The following is a 17,096-nucleotide window of genomic DNA, read 5'->3' on the forward strand; positions in this document are numbered from 1 at the left end:
TTAATAGTGTAAGATGACATGTGACACTATGATTAGAAAAATGTAATAGAATGGATGGGGACATATGTCTTTCTTAGTTTCTTGGTTATAGTTTTTAAATACTAAAAATAGATAATTAGACATAGATTGGTTTTAGGATGAAATCTAGTTATGAGATTTGATTTGTGGGCTTCTACACATCTCTCGTGTATTCCCCCATCTATTTTTGCTAGGGCTGAGCAAAACTACCCGAAAAACTGAAAACCGATCCGTAACCGTTCCGAAAATTAGGGTATCCGATCCGATAACCATAACGGTTCGGGTATTCGTTCCGATAATTTGTTATCGGGTATGGTTATGGGTATCATTTTAAAATTAACGGTTACTTGATCCGATCCGATAAGCATTTTTTTTTGCTTTTTTTTTTCCCTACTTAAATCTATTAATATAAATCTAAACTTTTACTTTACTTCATAATCACTTTATAATATCAATGATTAGTAATATTATTAATAATTTGGTCAAGATCATATGGTATTGTTTTTAATTAGTTTTAAATTATATCATAATAACTACATAATTAAGTTTAATTATCATTATTGGATATCTTATTGGGTACCCGATAACCGATCCGAAAATCCAGGTACCCGAAATTTGGGTACCCGAACTTATCAATTCCGGTTATAGGTATCACTTTTAGTGATTTTGGTTATCAGGTACCCGAACCGTTAGTACTAACGGTAAGGGTACCCGTCCCATGCTCACCCCTATTTTTTGCAATAGTTCCCACTTCTCAATTAGACAAGCATGTAACAATTGGACCAATCTCAAATGTCTCTTGGACCATATCTTGCTAAATCACAAGCATCACCAACCCAAAAATAGTACTTGGTATTTTTTACAACATCTCCTGAAAAAGCATCTCCTATTCTCCTTCCATTTCATAGCATCATCAACCGTAAAAGCTAGAAACAGAATCAAATGGCAACAATGGCGATGATGAAGAAATCAATATCTGGTGGGCTTAGAATCGCAGCATCAAGGGCTTATGCATCTCTTGCAGTGGGATCTGACATTGTCTCGGCCGCACCCAATGTTTCTCTCCCTAAGGCTTGCTCTTACGATGAAGGAGTCTCTTCCAAATTCGCCACTACACCTTTGCAAGACATTTTCAAGGTTCATTTTTACCCCCAATTTTGTTATCTTTTCGATTCCAATTTCTAATAATTAATTGGAAATGTTATTAATTTCAAGAAATTGTTTTTCAGGGGAAGAAAGTTGTCATCTTTGGCGTCCCTGTAAGTCTTCTATGATCATGACTTTTTTTTTTTTTTTTTTTTTTTAATAATGTTTTTTGTTTGGATGGTAATTTTTATTATGATAATTATCTCGAAAATTTAATTCCTTTTACTTAAATTGAAAAATTGTATCCAATTTTTAGCTATGATTATTATTCCCTCCATCTCTTTTATGTTGTTCCTGTTTGGGATTTTTTTTTTCCAATGAGGAAATTGAAATACTTTGTTATGGAAGTTGGAAGAATAATAGTATTGAATATTGATGAAAATTTTAAAACGGAACAAAAAAGAAAAGGCATTAATGAAAATAAGTGGCAATTGAGGATTTAAAGTTTTAAACAAAGAAAGAGAAGGCTAGTTGAAGATTAAATTAATGGTAGCACAATCTCTTTGTGCAGAATGAGAGAAGTATATGTAGGTGTAACTGTGTAAGAACACCTCACTTACATCAACTTTTGTGTGGCTGGCCACACTATGTGGCCGGCTAACACACGAGTAACCTCCTGACTAGGTAACCCCTGACCAACTAGCCGAGTAATCCCTGACCAACTACTGAGTAACCCCTAACCGAGTGAGTAACTCTGACTAATCGAGTAACCCCGACCATTGTTTCAAAAAAAAAAAAAAAAAATGTGGCTGGCCACACGGTGTGGCTAGCCATATATGAAAGTTTATGTTCTTGTTATGGTATCATATCAAAACAAAATGTCTTCATAAAGATTGGTTTTTTGGCAACAACTGCAATTTAATTTCTACAAATTACTTAATGCTGAATAAACTTTCTTCAAACGAGTGTGGTTATATTGGGATAAGGGTGATTTAACTCAAGTAATAAAAGATTTACGGTAATCCAATGTAAACAATCAAGGACCTTATTGTTGTAGTATAACTCAACCTTGAGAATGGCTTGTTCTTGGGATTAAGTAATCCTTTTTTTGAGCTACTAAGTTATATGTACATTTGAAACTTATGGTATCAACAAGGGGGAGTAGGAGACTACAGACTGTATGAAGAATGATGTTTTGGCATGAGAAATTGAAGATTTAGCGATGATACCAAACTTAAGGATGTGTCCCTCTATTTTGAACAACTTTGCCTAATCTAAATGCCTATAGGAAAAGGTGAAATCAATGGTGCTTCTGATTTTCTCACTTATGTACTTAGTGAATCTTGATACTTGCTCTGAATAGTTGTCTTTATTCTGTTACAAGTATGATGGCCATTTGTCAAGGTAAAACTCTTCTAGTCTATTTAACATACAAAGGTGTGATGAGTGGTTGGATTTGGTGTTTTGGTCCTATTTTAGATACTTGATGGTGTTTTTCAATAGAAAATGGTAGATAATGTTTTCAATAAAAAATGGTGGAAAGTAGTTTCGGGGACCAGCAACTCTAAGAGTGCTTCTTTTCTTTCTTTTTTTTTTTTTTTTTTTTTCTATTCCGTCTTCCTTTGCTAATGTCATGTTAAGGGTGGTACAATTGTGCGATATTTGGAGTCTGGCAACAATGGCGGAACCAAGAATTTTTGATCAGGGAGAGGGGGGTTTTAGAATTTTTTTTTTTCTCTCTTTATTGCTGCAAAGAAGACTGTAAAAGAGCTCGTGTTATTTTTCAAGGTTTACATTTTTTTTTCTTACTTAAATTTTTTTGCAGTGATATTTTAGTGTCTATTATAATAAAGGATGTTTTTCAATAAATCTATAGTAATATATAAAGTGAAAGGGGGTTTTGGGTGATAAATTTTATTTTCCCAAAATGCCCTTCTCATCTAAAAAAACTAGAGTATACCCGTGCAAAATGCACGGGATATATATTATATTAGAAAGATATTAAATATTACTATAAGAAAAAATTTACTTAGAATACGGGAAGTTGATTTTAATGTTGTAACTTAGACCCTGTTCTTTTGAGCTGTTGTGGACTTGTACTTATAAATTGAGATGTATATTATTTTGTTCTATACTTAATGAGTAATTTTTTTTTTTTTTTAAACTTGCTACACTACTCATTTCACCCTGCCAATGCTCTATTTCGATCACTAATATTTTTAGTGGACTTTATAAATAGTATAAAGTTAAAGTGGAGTTAATCAATAGTGTAAAAGCCAAAGTAATGCAAGGTAAAAAAAAAAAAAAAAAGCGGAGGTAGCATTTTGTAATCAGTCACCAAAATCATTTGTATAAATCTATGTTTTTAGAGTTATAGTCCTACAACAACAACGATAACAACAAAAAGGAAACAAAACTAACGTTATGAAAAAAAATCTGAATATTAACGTTATGAAAAAAAATCAGTTTACACTAGATCTAGATAGTTAGGATTACTATAAATAAAAGAAAAAAAAAAAAAAGGAAACAAAAGAAGGCAACTTAAATGAAAGATGTAAATCATAATAAAAAAGAAGATTTGTTGTCCCCGAACCAGCGATCTCACTCTCCATATGACCTATTTGCCTTTAAGTATACCATCACTCATCCAAAACAAGTTATGGAAACTCACCGTATTAAGTTTTAATTAAGGGGGTGACACCCCTCTTTTTACACCCTTGTGTGGCAATTCTAACATTGTAGTTATTTCCAGGGTGCGTTTACTGGAGTTTGTTCTGCTCAACATGTTCCCAGCTACAAGACTAACGTTGACAAGTTCAAAGCTAAAGGGATTGAATCTATAGTTTGTGTTTCCGTAAATGATCCTTATGTGATGAATGGATGGGCTGAGAAACTAGAAGCAAAAGATGCTGTAAGTTTCTTGCAAGTCTTATGTGTTGTGTTGTTATGTAGTAATGGTTATGAATTTATATGATGCTGTTTGTACAATGCAAAATTTATGATCTATGCCCATGTTTAATGACCCTATTATAGAAAATTAACCATGGATGTTTAAAGCATGAAGTGCTATGGCAATTTGGAAAGAAGCTTAAGGCATCAAACTCGGTGTTCCTTCCAATTTTTCTTGGACTTTGGCACTTGCTTTAGAAATGCATTGATGCAATATTTAACTATATTATGAAAATAATTCATGTTTTTGGTACAAATTGAAATGTTGAGTGTCCAAATGCATGTTGGAATGTTGAATTGAAGTTTGGAGTCTTTGGACAGGAGCACTTGAGGTGAAGTGAGTAGTTTGATTCTTATTAATACGATTATCATTGGTTCCCATTAATATAATCCCTCTGTTTTAGATTACTCACATAATTTTGAATTTTTACACGATTCACACATCCACTTTAACCTTCCTTTTTTTTTTTTAAAAAAAAAAATTTTAAACTAATTTGTGAAAACAAAGTGTTTTTATGTTATGTTGAACTTATCTTAATGTATAATTTTAAAAAACAAAATAAAAAACCTATTTATATATCAATAGATGATTACTGAAATTGATAGTTAAAGTTGTGCATTAGCGAGCATGTCCGGTCAAAGTAATTAGGGGGTAGTTATTTACTAGTTTTTTATTCTAGCCAAGCTCGGGATATGTTTATAAGTGAAATTCAATTTAAACTTTTGCTTACAATTTGAATGTTCAGATCTTTTTCATAATTTTTTTTCATATATATATGTGTAGCTAATTCAAGATTTACACATATACTTTGTATTTATATAAAATCATTCTTGGAAAACTATCTGAGAGTTATGAATAAAATTTCCTGTAAAGAATTTAGTTTTGGAGGGAAACCGGTGCATAGAGTCATGCTACACATCCTCTTTGTTTTTATATAGGAAAATTTGAAAAGAACAATCCCACATTTGCTCAACCTACTCAAAACAAGCCAAGCTTTGGAAATTCTGGGAACAAGCCAACCTTTGCCCCCTATTTTTTCAAAATAGTCCCTTTACCGGTTTTTAAAATTATTAACTGGTTTTAGAAGGTGACTTGCCACGTGTCACCTTCTAATTGGTTTTTATCTTAAAATAATATTTTGGATTTTTTTTTTTTAAATAACAAACCATCTACTCTCTTTTCTTGTTCCCCTTCCCTGCGCTTCCCCGATCCTACTGAACCAGCTCCTTCTCACCGCCGCTGGCCGCCACTTTCTCCTTTCTTGCAAATTTTTTTAGATCCGGTGGTTTGGATTGTTTTTGGTGATGGTTGGGGTTGATTTTCGTAAGGTAAAGGTTGTTTATGGGGATGAATAAAGAGGTTTTGGGGGTGGATGAAGCTTTCAAGCTTTCATTGCTTCCTTATTCTTGTAAATCAGATTTTGTAGGTATTTCAATTAATTGAACTGCATTAGCATGAAAATTGAATGATTTTGGTCCATTTGTTAGGTTGGATTTTTGAATCAGATTTTTGGGTTGTTTTAGGTTTTAAGGTGGTTTCGATAGTGGGGTTTTGGGTTATAAGGTGGTTTCGAAGGTTGGGGTTTCGGGTTTTAGGGAAGTTTCGTGGTAGGGGAGTAGGAAAGGGTGGTTTTCTGGGGTGGGGAAGTGAATGGTGGTTTCGGGTTGAGCGAGGGTCAATTTGGTTCTTTGGTTCTTGGGTAGTGCTGGTTGTGGTTTCCATGGAGGAGGGTGGTGAGTGGGAGGAGAGATTATAGGATTTTTTTTTTTTTTTTTTTTTAAAAAAAAATAAAATAAAAATAAAATTAACCTATTAAATAGGTAGTAGGTAAAAAGGATTGTTTTGAGAAAATAGGGCGCAAAGGTTATCAAAGCTTGACTTGTTTTAAGCAGATTGAGCAAAGGTGGGATTATTCTTTTCAATTTTTCCTTTTATATAGTATACTGTAATGATGCTTGAATTTTATGTTAGTGATTCTCTAAATTCAGTCAGGAATGAGGATGAAATCTTCATGATTCACTATAATGTTTGTGCCAGTGTTACAAGGTTCGCGGGATGTTGGCCTGACCGCGACCTGGTTCGTTCGTACCGGAACGCGGTACAGACGCAACTCGACTCAGGTCGCTGGAGTCCCCGTACCGATTTCATAGTTTGGAAGTTGAACTTTTCGATATGTGTATGTAAGGATTAAGTTTCATATTTATGCGATTGTAGATTAAAAATTTGTTGATGTATGAAGATTAAGGTAGAGGATGGAAGGGTTTATTTTATTTTATTTTTCCCATTGAAGATGATCTTTTTTTTTATTTTTTTATTTTTTTTTAATTTTTTAATCTACTATTTAGTCTATTTTTATGTAGTATGGCGGCTAGGGCTTATTATTGTTGGATGGGATTTGAGCCTTTGACCGACAACAATAATTTGGGCCTATTCTATTGGTTAATAAAAATATAGTATTAAATTTTTTTTCGTACCCAATCGTTCCAGATCCACAAAGAGTAACTTTCTACATATACGTTTCTGTACCACGTTTCGAATCGAACCCTTTACCTTGTAACTTTGGTTTGTGCTTTTAATTTGATATGATGGAAGCCAGTGGCAAACATTCATTGTGTTTTTTTTGTAGTTAGGAGTCATTGCATCATGCTCAATCCTTACCCAATTCATTGTGTTTTTTTTAGTTAGGAGTCATTTTTTTATTTATTTATTTTTTTTCCAGTTAGGATTCATTGTGTTTTGGTCATGTTGATGTTTATAGGCACAGATCTTACTATATGTCCCATGAATTACTAGCATGTTGATTTTCTCTCCTTCTAGCACCACCATGTATGTCTACCATCATTTTTACAATCTAAAATCAAATAATTTATCACGATTGTCAAACAATATGGGATAAGTTAGGGGTATTCTTGTCTTATTTTTGGTTGATGATGGGAATTTCTTCTTCGAGATTGTACAATCCTTCTTAAAATGACCGGGTTTTTCACTAACCCAACAAGCACGTGATTTTTGGCCATCACCACTCACTTTAGGCTTTTTGCCCTTTTATTTGTTTGAGTCATATCCTCTCTTCCTCTCATTGTACTTTCCATCCTCTGCTATGTTAACGGTGGTAGAACTAGGATTTACCTCCTTTAGTCTTTCTTAAATCCAGGTTTCTTTTTCAATCCGAATGTGGGAACTTAATCCCTCATGATTAATATTATCTTTTCTAAGCTTTAATCTATTCTTAAAATCTTTCCAAGAGGAAGACAATTTGTTTATTATAGAAGAAACTATAAAGGTCTCATCAAGATTAATTTCATGTTGCCTAAGACTCTCTAAAATCCTTTGAACCTCGTGATATTATTCCATGACCGGCCTACTAACAACAAACTTATAATTTTTAAATTTACTAACGAGGAATTTCTTGCTAGATGCATCCCGAGCCATATATTTAGACTCTAAGTCATCCCAAAGCATTTTAGCGGAATAATGAAACAAATAAATATCAAACAACTCATTTGACATACCATTAAGGGTGAGCCCACGACAAATGTAGTCATCATTCTCCAACTTGTTCCGTTTCCTAGTAGCTCCCAATGTCTCGTTTTCCTCCTCCGTTGGCTTTGGGTTTGTGAGAATAGATGCCACTCCAAACGATGTCAACAGAAGTTGCATCGTTTTTTTTTTTTTTTTTGGCCATCTTTGAAAATCTACACTTTCAAACCTGTCTAATTTTTGAAAGTTTGTTGTCAATTCTTTCACTGTTGTCATCTTTGTAGGAAAACATTACTTTGGATTGTTAGGGAATTAGTTTACCGGGTTACAAAAATGGAACGAAATCAGACAAATTAGACACTTCGAGGCGTGAACAAGATCACTTTCCCTAAGTAATATTTCGACCCTTATTATACACACCGGGTATCACGAAATTACTAGGAGATACAATAATTACTATCACTACAATGTGTAGTATGTTTATGATGAAGATGAAAATTTGAGTAATTATGAAGATGAAAATTGGAGTTTGCAAAATGGTTTTGAGAGAAAATTAATAACCTGATTTTTTGTTGAATTAATTTTCATCATATGTTTCATGAACATATATATATCAAAGCAAATAAACAAGCCAACAAAGAAGATTACCGTCACTCATTGCACAACCTAATGGTTCGCCCTAATGGGCGAGTGAGTGCTGTGAAACTCGAAACCTCACGCGCCCGGCTGGGTGGTGGTGGCCCTACCGGATGGTGAAACCCAATTTCGGAAAAATCATCTTCTCCCCCGGGAGGCAGTGGTGGCCCGACCGGACGGTTGCTCTGCTCAATTTTTTCGCTGCTCTCCGGTCGGACGGCGTATTTGCCGTCCTCTTTCACTCGTGCCCTGCTGGGTGTAGCTAGCCCTAACCGGGCTGCTTTCTCTCTTCCCTCTAAACCAAGGTAATTTGCTTCAAATTCTTGTTAAATCAATATACAATACCATAACCTAAGTTAATTAATTAAACAACATGAATTTTGCTTACAATACTCTAAATTATTCAACGGTCAATACCGTAAAATTCTTAATCAATGGTGGAAAAGAGAGCAAGGTTTCATCTTACAAAAAAAATTTGTTTGGTTTTAACTTGCTAGGAATTTTTTAAAAGGTTGTTTCTCACAATAAGATCTATATAAAAGGTTGTTTTAACAAATTTTCCAAAATCAATTAAGCTTTATATTCACTATTCTATTAGTATAATTAGCTAGGAGTCTTAATGTCATACGCTACTAACCAACTTACCGACACAAGCACTTCAATGCATTACTTCCAAATGATATTGATGTATAGTACATTGATTAGAACCTAATAATGATACTTTTTATCTTCTTTTTCTATATTTCATGCGATTTCTGCCAAATTTGCTGGATTTTTTAATTGTTAAGAGTTCTTATGCTGTAAGGTTTCTTTGCTAGCAAATGAGTACAGTAAAAGGACTATAAAAGACTAGTTATAACTGTATTGCTAGATTAGAGTTGCATGATATCATTGCATAATTGTTGTTTTCTCTAATTTGAAATTTGGTGGTTAGAAAACCCTCTAATTCAGAATGCATACAATTTATCTATATTTTTATATATTAAAAGGCGTTCCTAAAGAAGTTTAAGTGTCACGTGGCGCTCTTCCCATTTAATCCGATTTACACCTCCATGTCTAAAAATATGATTCTTACAAGATTTGAACCCGCTACCTCAAGTTTAAACTCCAACGTGTTAGCCACTAAGCTACTACCATATTACATGTCATTTTGTAAACATTAAATATTAATAAATATTTTTATTGTGGACAAATTGCAGTAACTCGGGGCATTGCCCGGGCCTAACATTAGTTGAGTTTTGAAAGAGTGTATAAAGTGAGCTAAGCAGGGATGTAATGACATTAGATGAGTGTAGCAGTATTTGCAAAGATGCACATGCTGAAGTGGGGATTTAGAGTTTATTAAATAGATGAGTATGTTTAAATGGATGTGTGGAAAAGCCTTAATTGAATAATTGATGGTATTCAAATTCAGGATATTTTAATCAAGGTTGGAGTTTAAAAAGCCTTAATTGAATAATTGATGGTATTCAAATTTGAGGATATTTAAATCAAGGTTGGAGTTTTAAGTGTTGAGGATAAAAAAAAGGACAATCAACTGCATTGGTTTGGACATGTGTGACAGCGACTAGTATATGCTGTGGTAAAGAAAGTGGAGAGTTGGGATTATGGGGACTTTAGAAGAAGCCTAGAATGGCCAAAGATGACTTTGATGGGGAGAGTGAATAAGAATAATCTTTGTAGACAAGCAGAAGTTATAAGTTTTTGGTTCATTCAGCCAACCCCATCCTTTTAGGATAAAGACTTTATTGTTGTGCTGGTGGTGCTGATGGTAGTGACTAGTGAATGTGTTCTTAAAATTCAATTTGTATCTTTTCCGGGTTTCAATGGGTCAAGATATGAGGAATTTACTAAAATTCATTGTACTGGTAGATTGAGCTTCCTTTTTTTTGTTTATGATGATGATGATGATGATGATAATAATGACGATGACGATTGATGATTATGACGATGATGATGATTGTGTTCATAGTGCCATGTTATAATCAGTTATTTGTTAATGTTTATTTTTCCAGATTGAATTTTATGGGGACTTTGATGCAAGCTTTCACAAGAGCTTGGACTTGACAATAGACCTCTCTGCTGCTTTGCTTGGAACTCGCTCTCACAGGTAAAAAATCTTTGACTTCTCTTATTCTCTGATTGTTCATGGGAACTGACAATGGCATTAAGAAGGTTATTAGCTGACCCACTTTAGTACATTTGCCTTTACTTCCTGTTCTCACCGATCATCTGTGTGGTTTTGCTGTGTACGCGCAGATGGTCAGCTTATGTGGAGGATGGGAAAGTTAAGATTTTTAATGTCGAAAAAGCTCCATCTGAGTTCAAAGTCTCTGGCGGCGATCATATGCTTGCTCAGATCTGAATGTGGTTCATCTTGTGCTCTTAAAATTCTAAATAAGTTGCAATAATGTAATTATGCAACATTACGTTCTTCCACTGTAACTCAGTAGGACGTTACAAATACAATTTTCCGATGTTGCTTAGTTTGCAGTTTAACTCCGCCAGTGGGTTTCCCGCTGCCAGTCCCAAGCCTGGATAAAGGAGGAGGGTTACGGTAGGCCAGTGACAGCCAGTATAAAACTTCGTCACATCCCATGACATGAGCCAAACAGATATTTTCGTGGGGGCGTTCCCTACTCAGCGACGCGCTGCACTTCCTAGACCCGGGTGTAGTGATAAGTATGCAAGGGTTGCTAGGTCGTCGCCCAGAAGCGACGCGCCACATTGCCCGAGTGTGGTGTCAAATGAGCAAGGGCGTGCCATTGGGGCGTTCCCTACTGAGCGACGCGCTGCACTTCCCAGACCCGGGTGCAGTGATAAGTATGTAAGGGTTGCTAGGTCGTCGCCCAGAAGCGACGCGCCATATTGCCCAATTGTGGTGTCAAATAATCAAGGGCTTGGAGTTGGGATCAGGAGGGAGCGTGGGAGAAAAGAATTTAGTTTGCGGATTGGTTCTTGGAATGTGGGGTCTCTTACGGGAAAATCAGCAGAATTGGTAGAAGTAATGAAAAGACGACGCGTGAACATCATGTGCCTCCAAGAGACAAGATGGACAGGAGAAGGAGCTCGAGGCTTGGTTTTGGGGTATAAGGTATGGTATGTTGGGCAAGAAACGAGCCACAGAACAAGGAATGGTGGAGCTAGGAACGGAGTTGGTGTGGTTCTCGATGAGAGGTTGGCAAAAGAGGTGATCGAGGTCTATCGGAAGAACGATAGGTTGATAAGGCTGAAGTTGCTATGTGGCAAGGAGATTGTGAATGTTATCAGTGCTTATGCTCCCCAAGTGGGTTTAGATGCAGAAGAGAAACGACAATTTTGGGAGGACCTAGACGAGGTGGTGCAGGGTGTCCACCACTCAGAGAAGTTATATATTGGAGGGGATCTAAATGGGCACGTTGGGGCGAGCCGAGATGGCTATGAGAGTGTCCATGGAGGCTTTGGGTATGGGCAGAGGGACGCCGGTGGTGAAGCTATTATGGATTTTGCCCAATCATATGATTTAATTTTGGCTAATACTTGGTTTAAGAAGAGGGATTCACACTTGATAACTTTTCGGAATGGAGCAAATGCAACTCAAATAGACTTCCTGCTCACAAGGAGCATAGATAGACAAAGTTGCATAAACTGTAAGGTTATCCCAGGGGAGAGTGTGGTCACCCAACACCGGCTATTGGTAATGACTATTCGTCTGAAAGAGAAGGCGAAGAAAAAAGTTAGACAAGAAGAACCAAGGATAAGATGGTGGACCCTAAGGGATGCAAAAGCTAAGGTTTTTACAGAAAAGGTAATTGAAGAAGCGGATTGGGATGGAGAGGTGGATCCGGACATGACTTGGTTACGAATGAAGAACTGTTTCCTAAGAGTGGCCAAAGAGGTCTTAGGGGAAGTAAGGGGAAGAACTTCGGTACAGAGAGATACTTCGTGGTGGAATGAAGAGGTGAAAGCAGTAATTAAGCAAAAAAGGGAATGCTATCAAGCCTTAGGAAAATGTAGGAGTGATGAAACCTTTGCAGCGTATAAGGAGGCTAAGAGTAAGGCAAAGGCAGCTGTTCGCCAAGCAAAAGAAAAGGCATATCAGGAGGTTTATGAAAAGCTTGATTCCAAGGAGGGAGAAAGGATCATTTATAAGATGGCAAAGAGAAGACAAGAGGCAAGGAAGGATATTGGCATGGTGAAGTGTGTCAAAGATAAGAACCAAATGGTCCTAGTGCAAGAGGAGGGCATCAAGGACAGGTGGAAGGGGTACTTCGATGAATTATTTAATGGAAGTAATGGAGTTGTGATAGGAGATACCTCTATGAGTGATGAAGAAATCAACATGGAGTATGTGCGAAAGATTAGGAGAGTAGAGGTGGAGATTGCACTGAGGAAGATGAAACCTAAGAAGGCGGTTGGCCCTGATGGGGTACCGATAGAGGTGTGGAGGTGTTTGGGTAAGATTGGTATTGATTGGTTAACAAACCTTTTCAACAAGATATGGACGGCTACAAGGATCCCACAAGATTGGAGGAAGAGCACCTTGGTCCCGGTTTATAAAAACAAAGGAGACGCTCAAGATTGTTCTAACTATCGAGGAATTAAGCTTATGAGCCATACTATGAAGTTGTGGGAAAGGGTGATTGAACAAAGGTTGAGGGCATGCACAAGCATTTCAGATAACCAATTTGGTTTTATGCCTGGGAGATCTACTATGGAGGCAATCCATTTGATAAGACAAATGATGGAGTTTTATAGGGTAAAGAAGAAAGATCTTCATATGGTCTTTATTGATTTAGAGAAGGCATATGACAAGGTGCCAAGAGAGATACTTTGGTGGGCAATGTTGAAGAAAGGTATCCCACGAAGGTATGTAGACCTAGTTAAGGATATGTATCGGGATGTGTCAACAAATGTGAGGACATGCGGAGGGTTGACAAAAGATTTCCCTATTACAATCGGATTGCATCAAGGGTCTGCATTAAGCCCTTTTCTTTTTGCAACGGTTCTAGATGAATTAACTAGACCAATTCAAGATGAGGTTCCATGGTGTATGCTGTTCGCAGATGATATCGTTTTGGTGGATGAGACTAAGGATGGGGTTAATGTCAAGTTGGAGCAATGGAGGCAAAGGTTGGAATCTAGAGGGTTTAAGCTAAGTCGGAGTAAGACTGAATATTTGGTATGTCGTTTTGGCACTCAGAGGGGGACAAGCAATGAAGTGGTGAGTTTGGATGGAAAGGATTTGACCATGAGTGAATGTTTTAAGTACCTAGGGTCGATCATTCAGAAGAATGGTGACATTGATCAAGACGTGACCCACAGGATTAAGTCAGGGTGGCTTAAATGGAGAGCGGCCACGGGAGTGTTATGCGACCGCAGCATTCCCTTAAAGTTGAAGGGAAAATTCTACAGGACTGCCATAAGACCAGTGTTGCTCTATGGTACAGAATGTTGGGCTTCTAAGAAAGAGCATATTAAAAAGATGGAGGTTACGGAAATGCGCATGTTAAGGTGGATGTGTGGAAACACTTTAAGAGATAGAATCAGAAATGAGGTTATTCGCAAGAAAGTAGGTGTGGCGGGCATTGTAGATAAATTAAGGGAAAATCGTCTGCGTTGGTTTGGACATGTAAGACGGAGACCCGAGGGTGCACCGGTGCGAAGAGTGGAAGAGTGGGACCATGGAGGGATTAAACGAGGAAGAGGGAGACCAAAGATGACTTGGTTGGAAGGAGTGAGGAAGGATATGAAGTGCATGGATTTACGTGAGGATGAAGTTTTGGATCGTAAGGGATGGAGGAGAAAGATTTATGTTGATGACTACACGGAATAATCAAATTTGGTTCATGTTAGCCGACCCCACTTTTGGGATTAAGGCTTTGATTGATTGATTGATTGATTGATTGCTTAGTTTGCAGTTTGCCTGTTTGGTTGGTCTGTTTGGGGTAATTTGTTATGAATATGGTCAAAGTTGCCCATTATCCTCATGTTGCAGGAGATTAATTAGATCTTTCACTTTGATGTGGATAAATTAGTGAGCGCCGAGAGGATCCTTGGCTTGGATCCTTCACTTTGATGTAGATAACTTAGTGATAATTCTGCTCGCTTTGCTAATGCACAGCAATACAGCATAGAGGCTCCAATGTTCCATGTCTAGTGAAGACGACAATCTTTACGGCTTTTGGATTAGATGGTGATAAAGGACAATAATGTAGATATATTTTACATTTAACTTGTAAAATAAAGTGTGTTACAATGTGGTAACTTTACTCTTTCCCCTTAAATATATTTTTTTTACAAGTTTCCCATTCTCCATTCTCTGCCACCCATGGATGTTTTTTCGGTTGTAATGAAATTTTGTTAAATATAAAGAGTTACTTGACTGACGTGAATTTTGTTAAATTAATTTTTTTTTTTTTTTTTTTTTTTTTTTTTTTTTTTTGTTAAATATAAGTACTCCTTTCGTATTTTTAAGGGAAACATTTTTCTGGACAGATATATCAATGTACGGAGTAAAACTTAAACTAATGATATCTTTATTTATCAATAAGTTAGGACAATGGGTCAAAATGTCAAATGGGTTGATTTGGATCGAGTTTCTTTAAATTTGAGTGAAGCTTAGATACTTCGAGTTGGTATTAATTTGGGTCCATATTGGTTTGGTTAGTTCAAGTTGGTTTGGGTTTGGGTTTGGGATGAGATTTTACCGGTTTAGTATGGGCTTAAGTCAAGTTTGGAATGTTAAGTATTGTACTTGAACCAAGTTTTGACCCGATTATTTTCTTCTTCAAAAAAAAAAAAAAAAAAAAAAAAAGAAAAGAAAGAAAGAAAGAAGAAGAAGAAGACCTGATTATTGCAAGTCTGGATAAAGCTCGAATAAGCCAATTCTTAAATATTAATCATGCTTGAAATTTGTTTTGGTCTTTCGGACAAGCACTGGGTTTGGGTCAAATTTAGAATGGAATACTCATTAAGTTTTTAAATTGGAAAAATTATACTAACAGTCCTAACAATGACCGATTTTCTTTGAAAAGGTCCTAACTATATTGATTAACTTAGGACGGTTCATATATATATAATAACTCTCTCTCTAAAAAGAGAGCTTCTCTCTCTAGAAATCTAGAGCTCCTTCCCCAATTTTCATCACCGCTTCCACCGACTTCAATTATCATCAATTTTTCAAGTAGTTTCCATAGTCAAAAGTAGTAGTTTTCTTTGTCCCAAGTAATTCAGTGGTTTTCCTTCTGATCGGTGGTGGTATTTACCGATTTCGAATTCCTTGAGTTCTTTTCCCCTGCTTTCCTAAAAAAAGAGTGAAAAAATTATTCTCCCCTGCTTCAATCGAAATGTCAGAACAGCCGTATTTCGAAGAACCTGGCCGAAATTCGTACGTTGATATACCGCAAAACTCTAATCTCCATCTACATCTAGTTCTTGGCAAATTTGTAGACTATCGTCAATTTTCAATGCTTCGAATTCAAGACTGGGTGTCAACCACCTGGATTAAATTTGGGGAAATTTCGGTCCAGAAGATCAACAACATTTTCCTGTTTCTCTATGAAGATACTCGAGACAGAGACGCTATATTAGAGCAGGGATCCATGGCGTACCAAGCTGCATTAATAGTTTTCAAACCTTGGACTCCGGGTGTTTCGATCAGAGAAATCTGTTTTGATGAGGCTGCTATATGGGTGCATCTTGATGAGGTACCTCTAAATTTATGTGACATTAATGCTGTTAAACCAATGCTTTCTTTGGCCGGGAACATTCTGTGTACAGATGACACACCTCCAGGTTCCATTAAATGTCCGATTAGAGTAAAACTTCAAATACATGTGTTTGATTCGTTAGTTCCAGGTTTCTACTTGGATGTTGGAAATTTTCAGTTTAAGTGGATTAATATTAGATATGAGAATCTGTTTATTTTGTGCTCTAAGTGCAATAGAGTTGGCCATAAGAAGAATGCTTGTTTTAAGACTCCTTATATGTCTACTTCTTTTGTGGCTGATAGTGGATTGTGTATGTTTGTTGATTATTTTGCCCATAATCTCTCAAATTCAAACATTGGATTGAAAAGAATAGAAAGATTCAGAACAACAAGGGTGAATCTTCAAGGTTTATCTAATAAACCCCAGCATAACCAATCAATACAAAGACCCTTTATGTGTGTTCCTCCATTCCTGTCCCCTAACTCAGGGTCTTTTGCAAACTTTTTGGCCGAGGCAAGTTGTCTTTCTTCTCCGGTTGGTTCTGATGGTCCCGACTTAGTGTCGGAGCTGGTTTGTGACAGTGAGGATGTGGTTCCCATGGACTGTACCTCACCATACTCCCCTCCTTTGATGGATTTTACGATTAGAGATACTCAGGTGGTTGAGGAGCAGTTAACTGATAAGGGTTCGCAGGCTAGGGTACCGCATATGTCTTCTACTTTGCGGGGAGCAAGTCCAGAGAAGGTGCATAAGAGGGTCAGATTTTGTTGCCCAGATAAAATTCCTGCTAGAGTGCATGTTCCTACGGTACCCCCTATTTTGGAGTTACAAGTACAGGAAAGCCAAGATTCTGGTTGTTTTTCCTGTTGGGTGCCAAATAAGAAACAAAAGGGAGTTTCTTGTGTGGGTTGTTCCAAGATGAGTTCAAATTCGAGTTCTGATAATTTAATGCTCTATTATGAGAGAAAATGATTGGAGGTTGTTGTTACTGGTTGTTTATCCTGTCTCCCTTTTAAGAAACGTAAAGGGATTGGTATTTCTTCTTCAACCCAAATGTCTTGTTTTGGATCTTCTTCTGAGGGCTCGGTGGCCGCCTGTTCAAGGCCACCAGGGGATAGATGAAGATTGTGGCTTGGAACTGAAGGGGTTTGGGTAAGGCGGACTCCCCTAAAGTTCCTTACATCGCGTCCTTAGTCCGTTCTAATGGTGTTGATATTGTGTTTTTAGCTGAAACT

General features: G+C 36.8%; 1 protein-coding gene across 1 annotated transcript; it reads left to right on the plus strand.

Annotated features, from left to right (window-relative positions):
- Positions 1-851: 851 nt before the first annotated feature.
- LOC145630565 (peroxiredoxin-2F, mitochondrial-like) lies at positions 852-10,661 on the plus strand. The gene is made up of 5 exons (XM_081682806.1): positions 852-1,155; positions 1,248-1,277; positions 3,857-4,015; positions 10,186-10,280; positions 10,430-10,661. The coding sequence occupies exons 1-5, from the start codon at positions 961-963 to the stop codon at positions 10,533-10,535; spliced, it is 585 nt and encodes a 194-aa protein (XP_081538932.1). The 5' UTR covers positions 852-960; the 3' UTR covers positions 10,536-10,661.
- The last annotated feature ends 6,435 nt before the right edge of the window (positions 10,662-17,096 follow it).

Source organism: Chenopodium album, chromosome 5 (assembly GCF_948465745.1).
Source record: "Chenopodium album chromosome 5, dcCheAlbu1.1, whole genome shotgun sequence".
Classification (NCBI taxonomy): Eukaryota; Viridiplantae; Streptophyta; class Magnoliopsida; order Caryophyllales; family Amaranthaceae; genus Chenopodium; species Chenopodium album.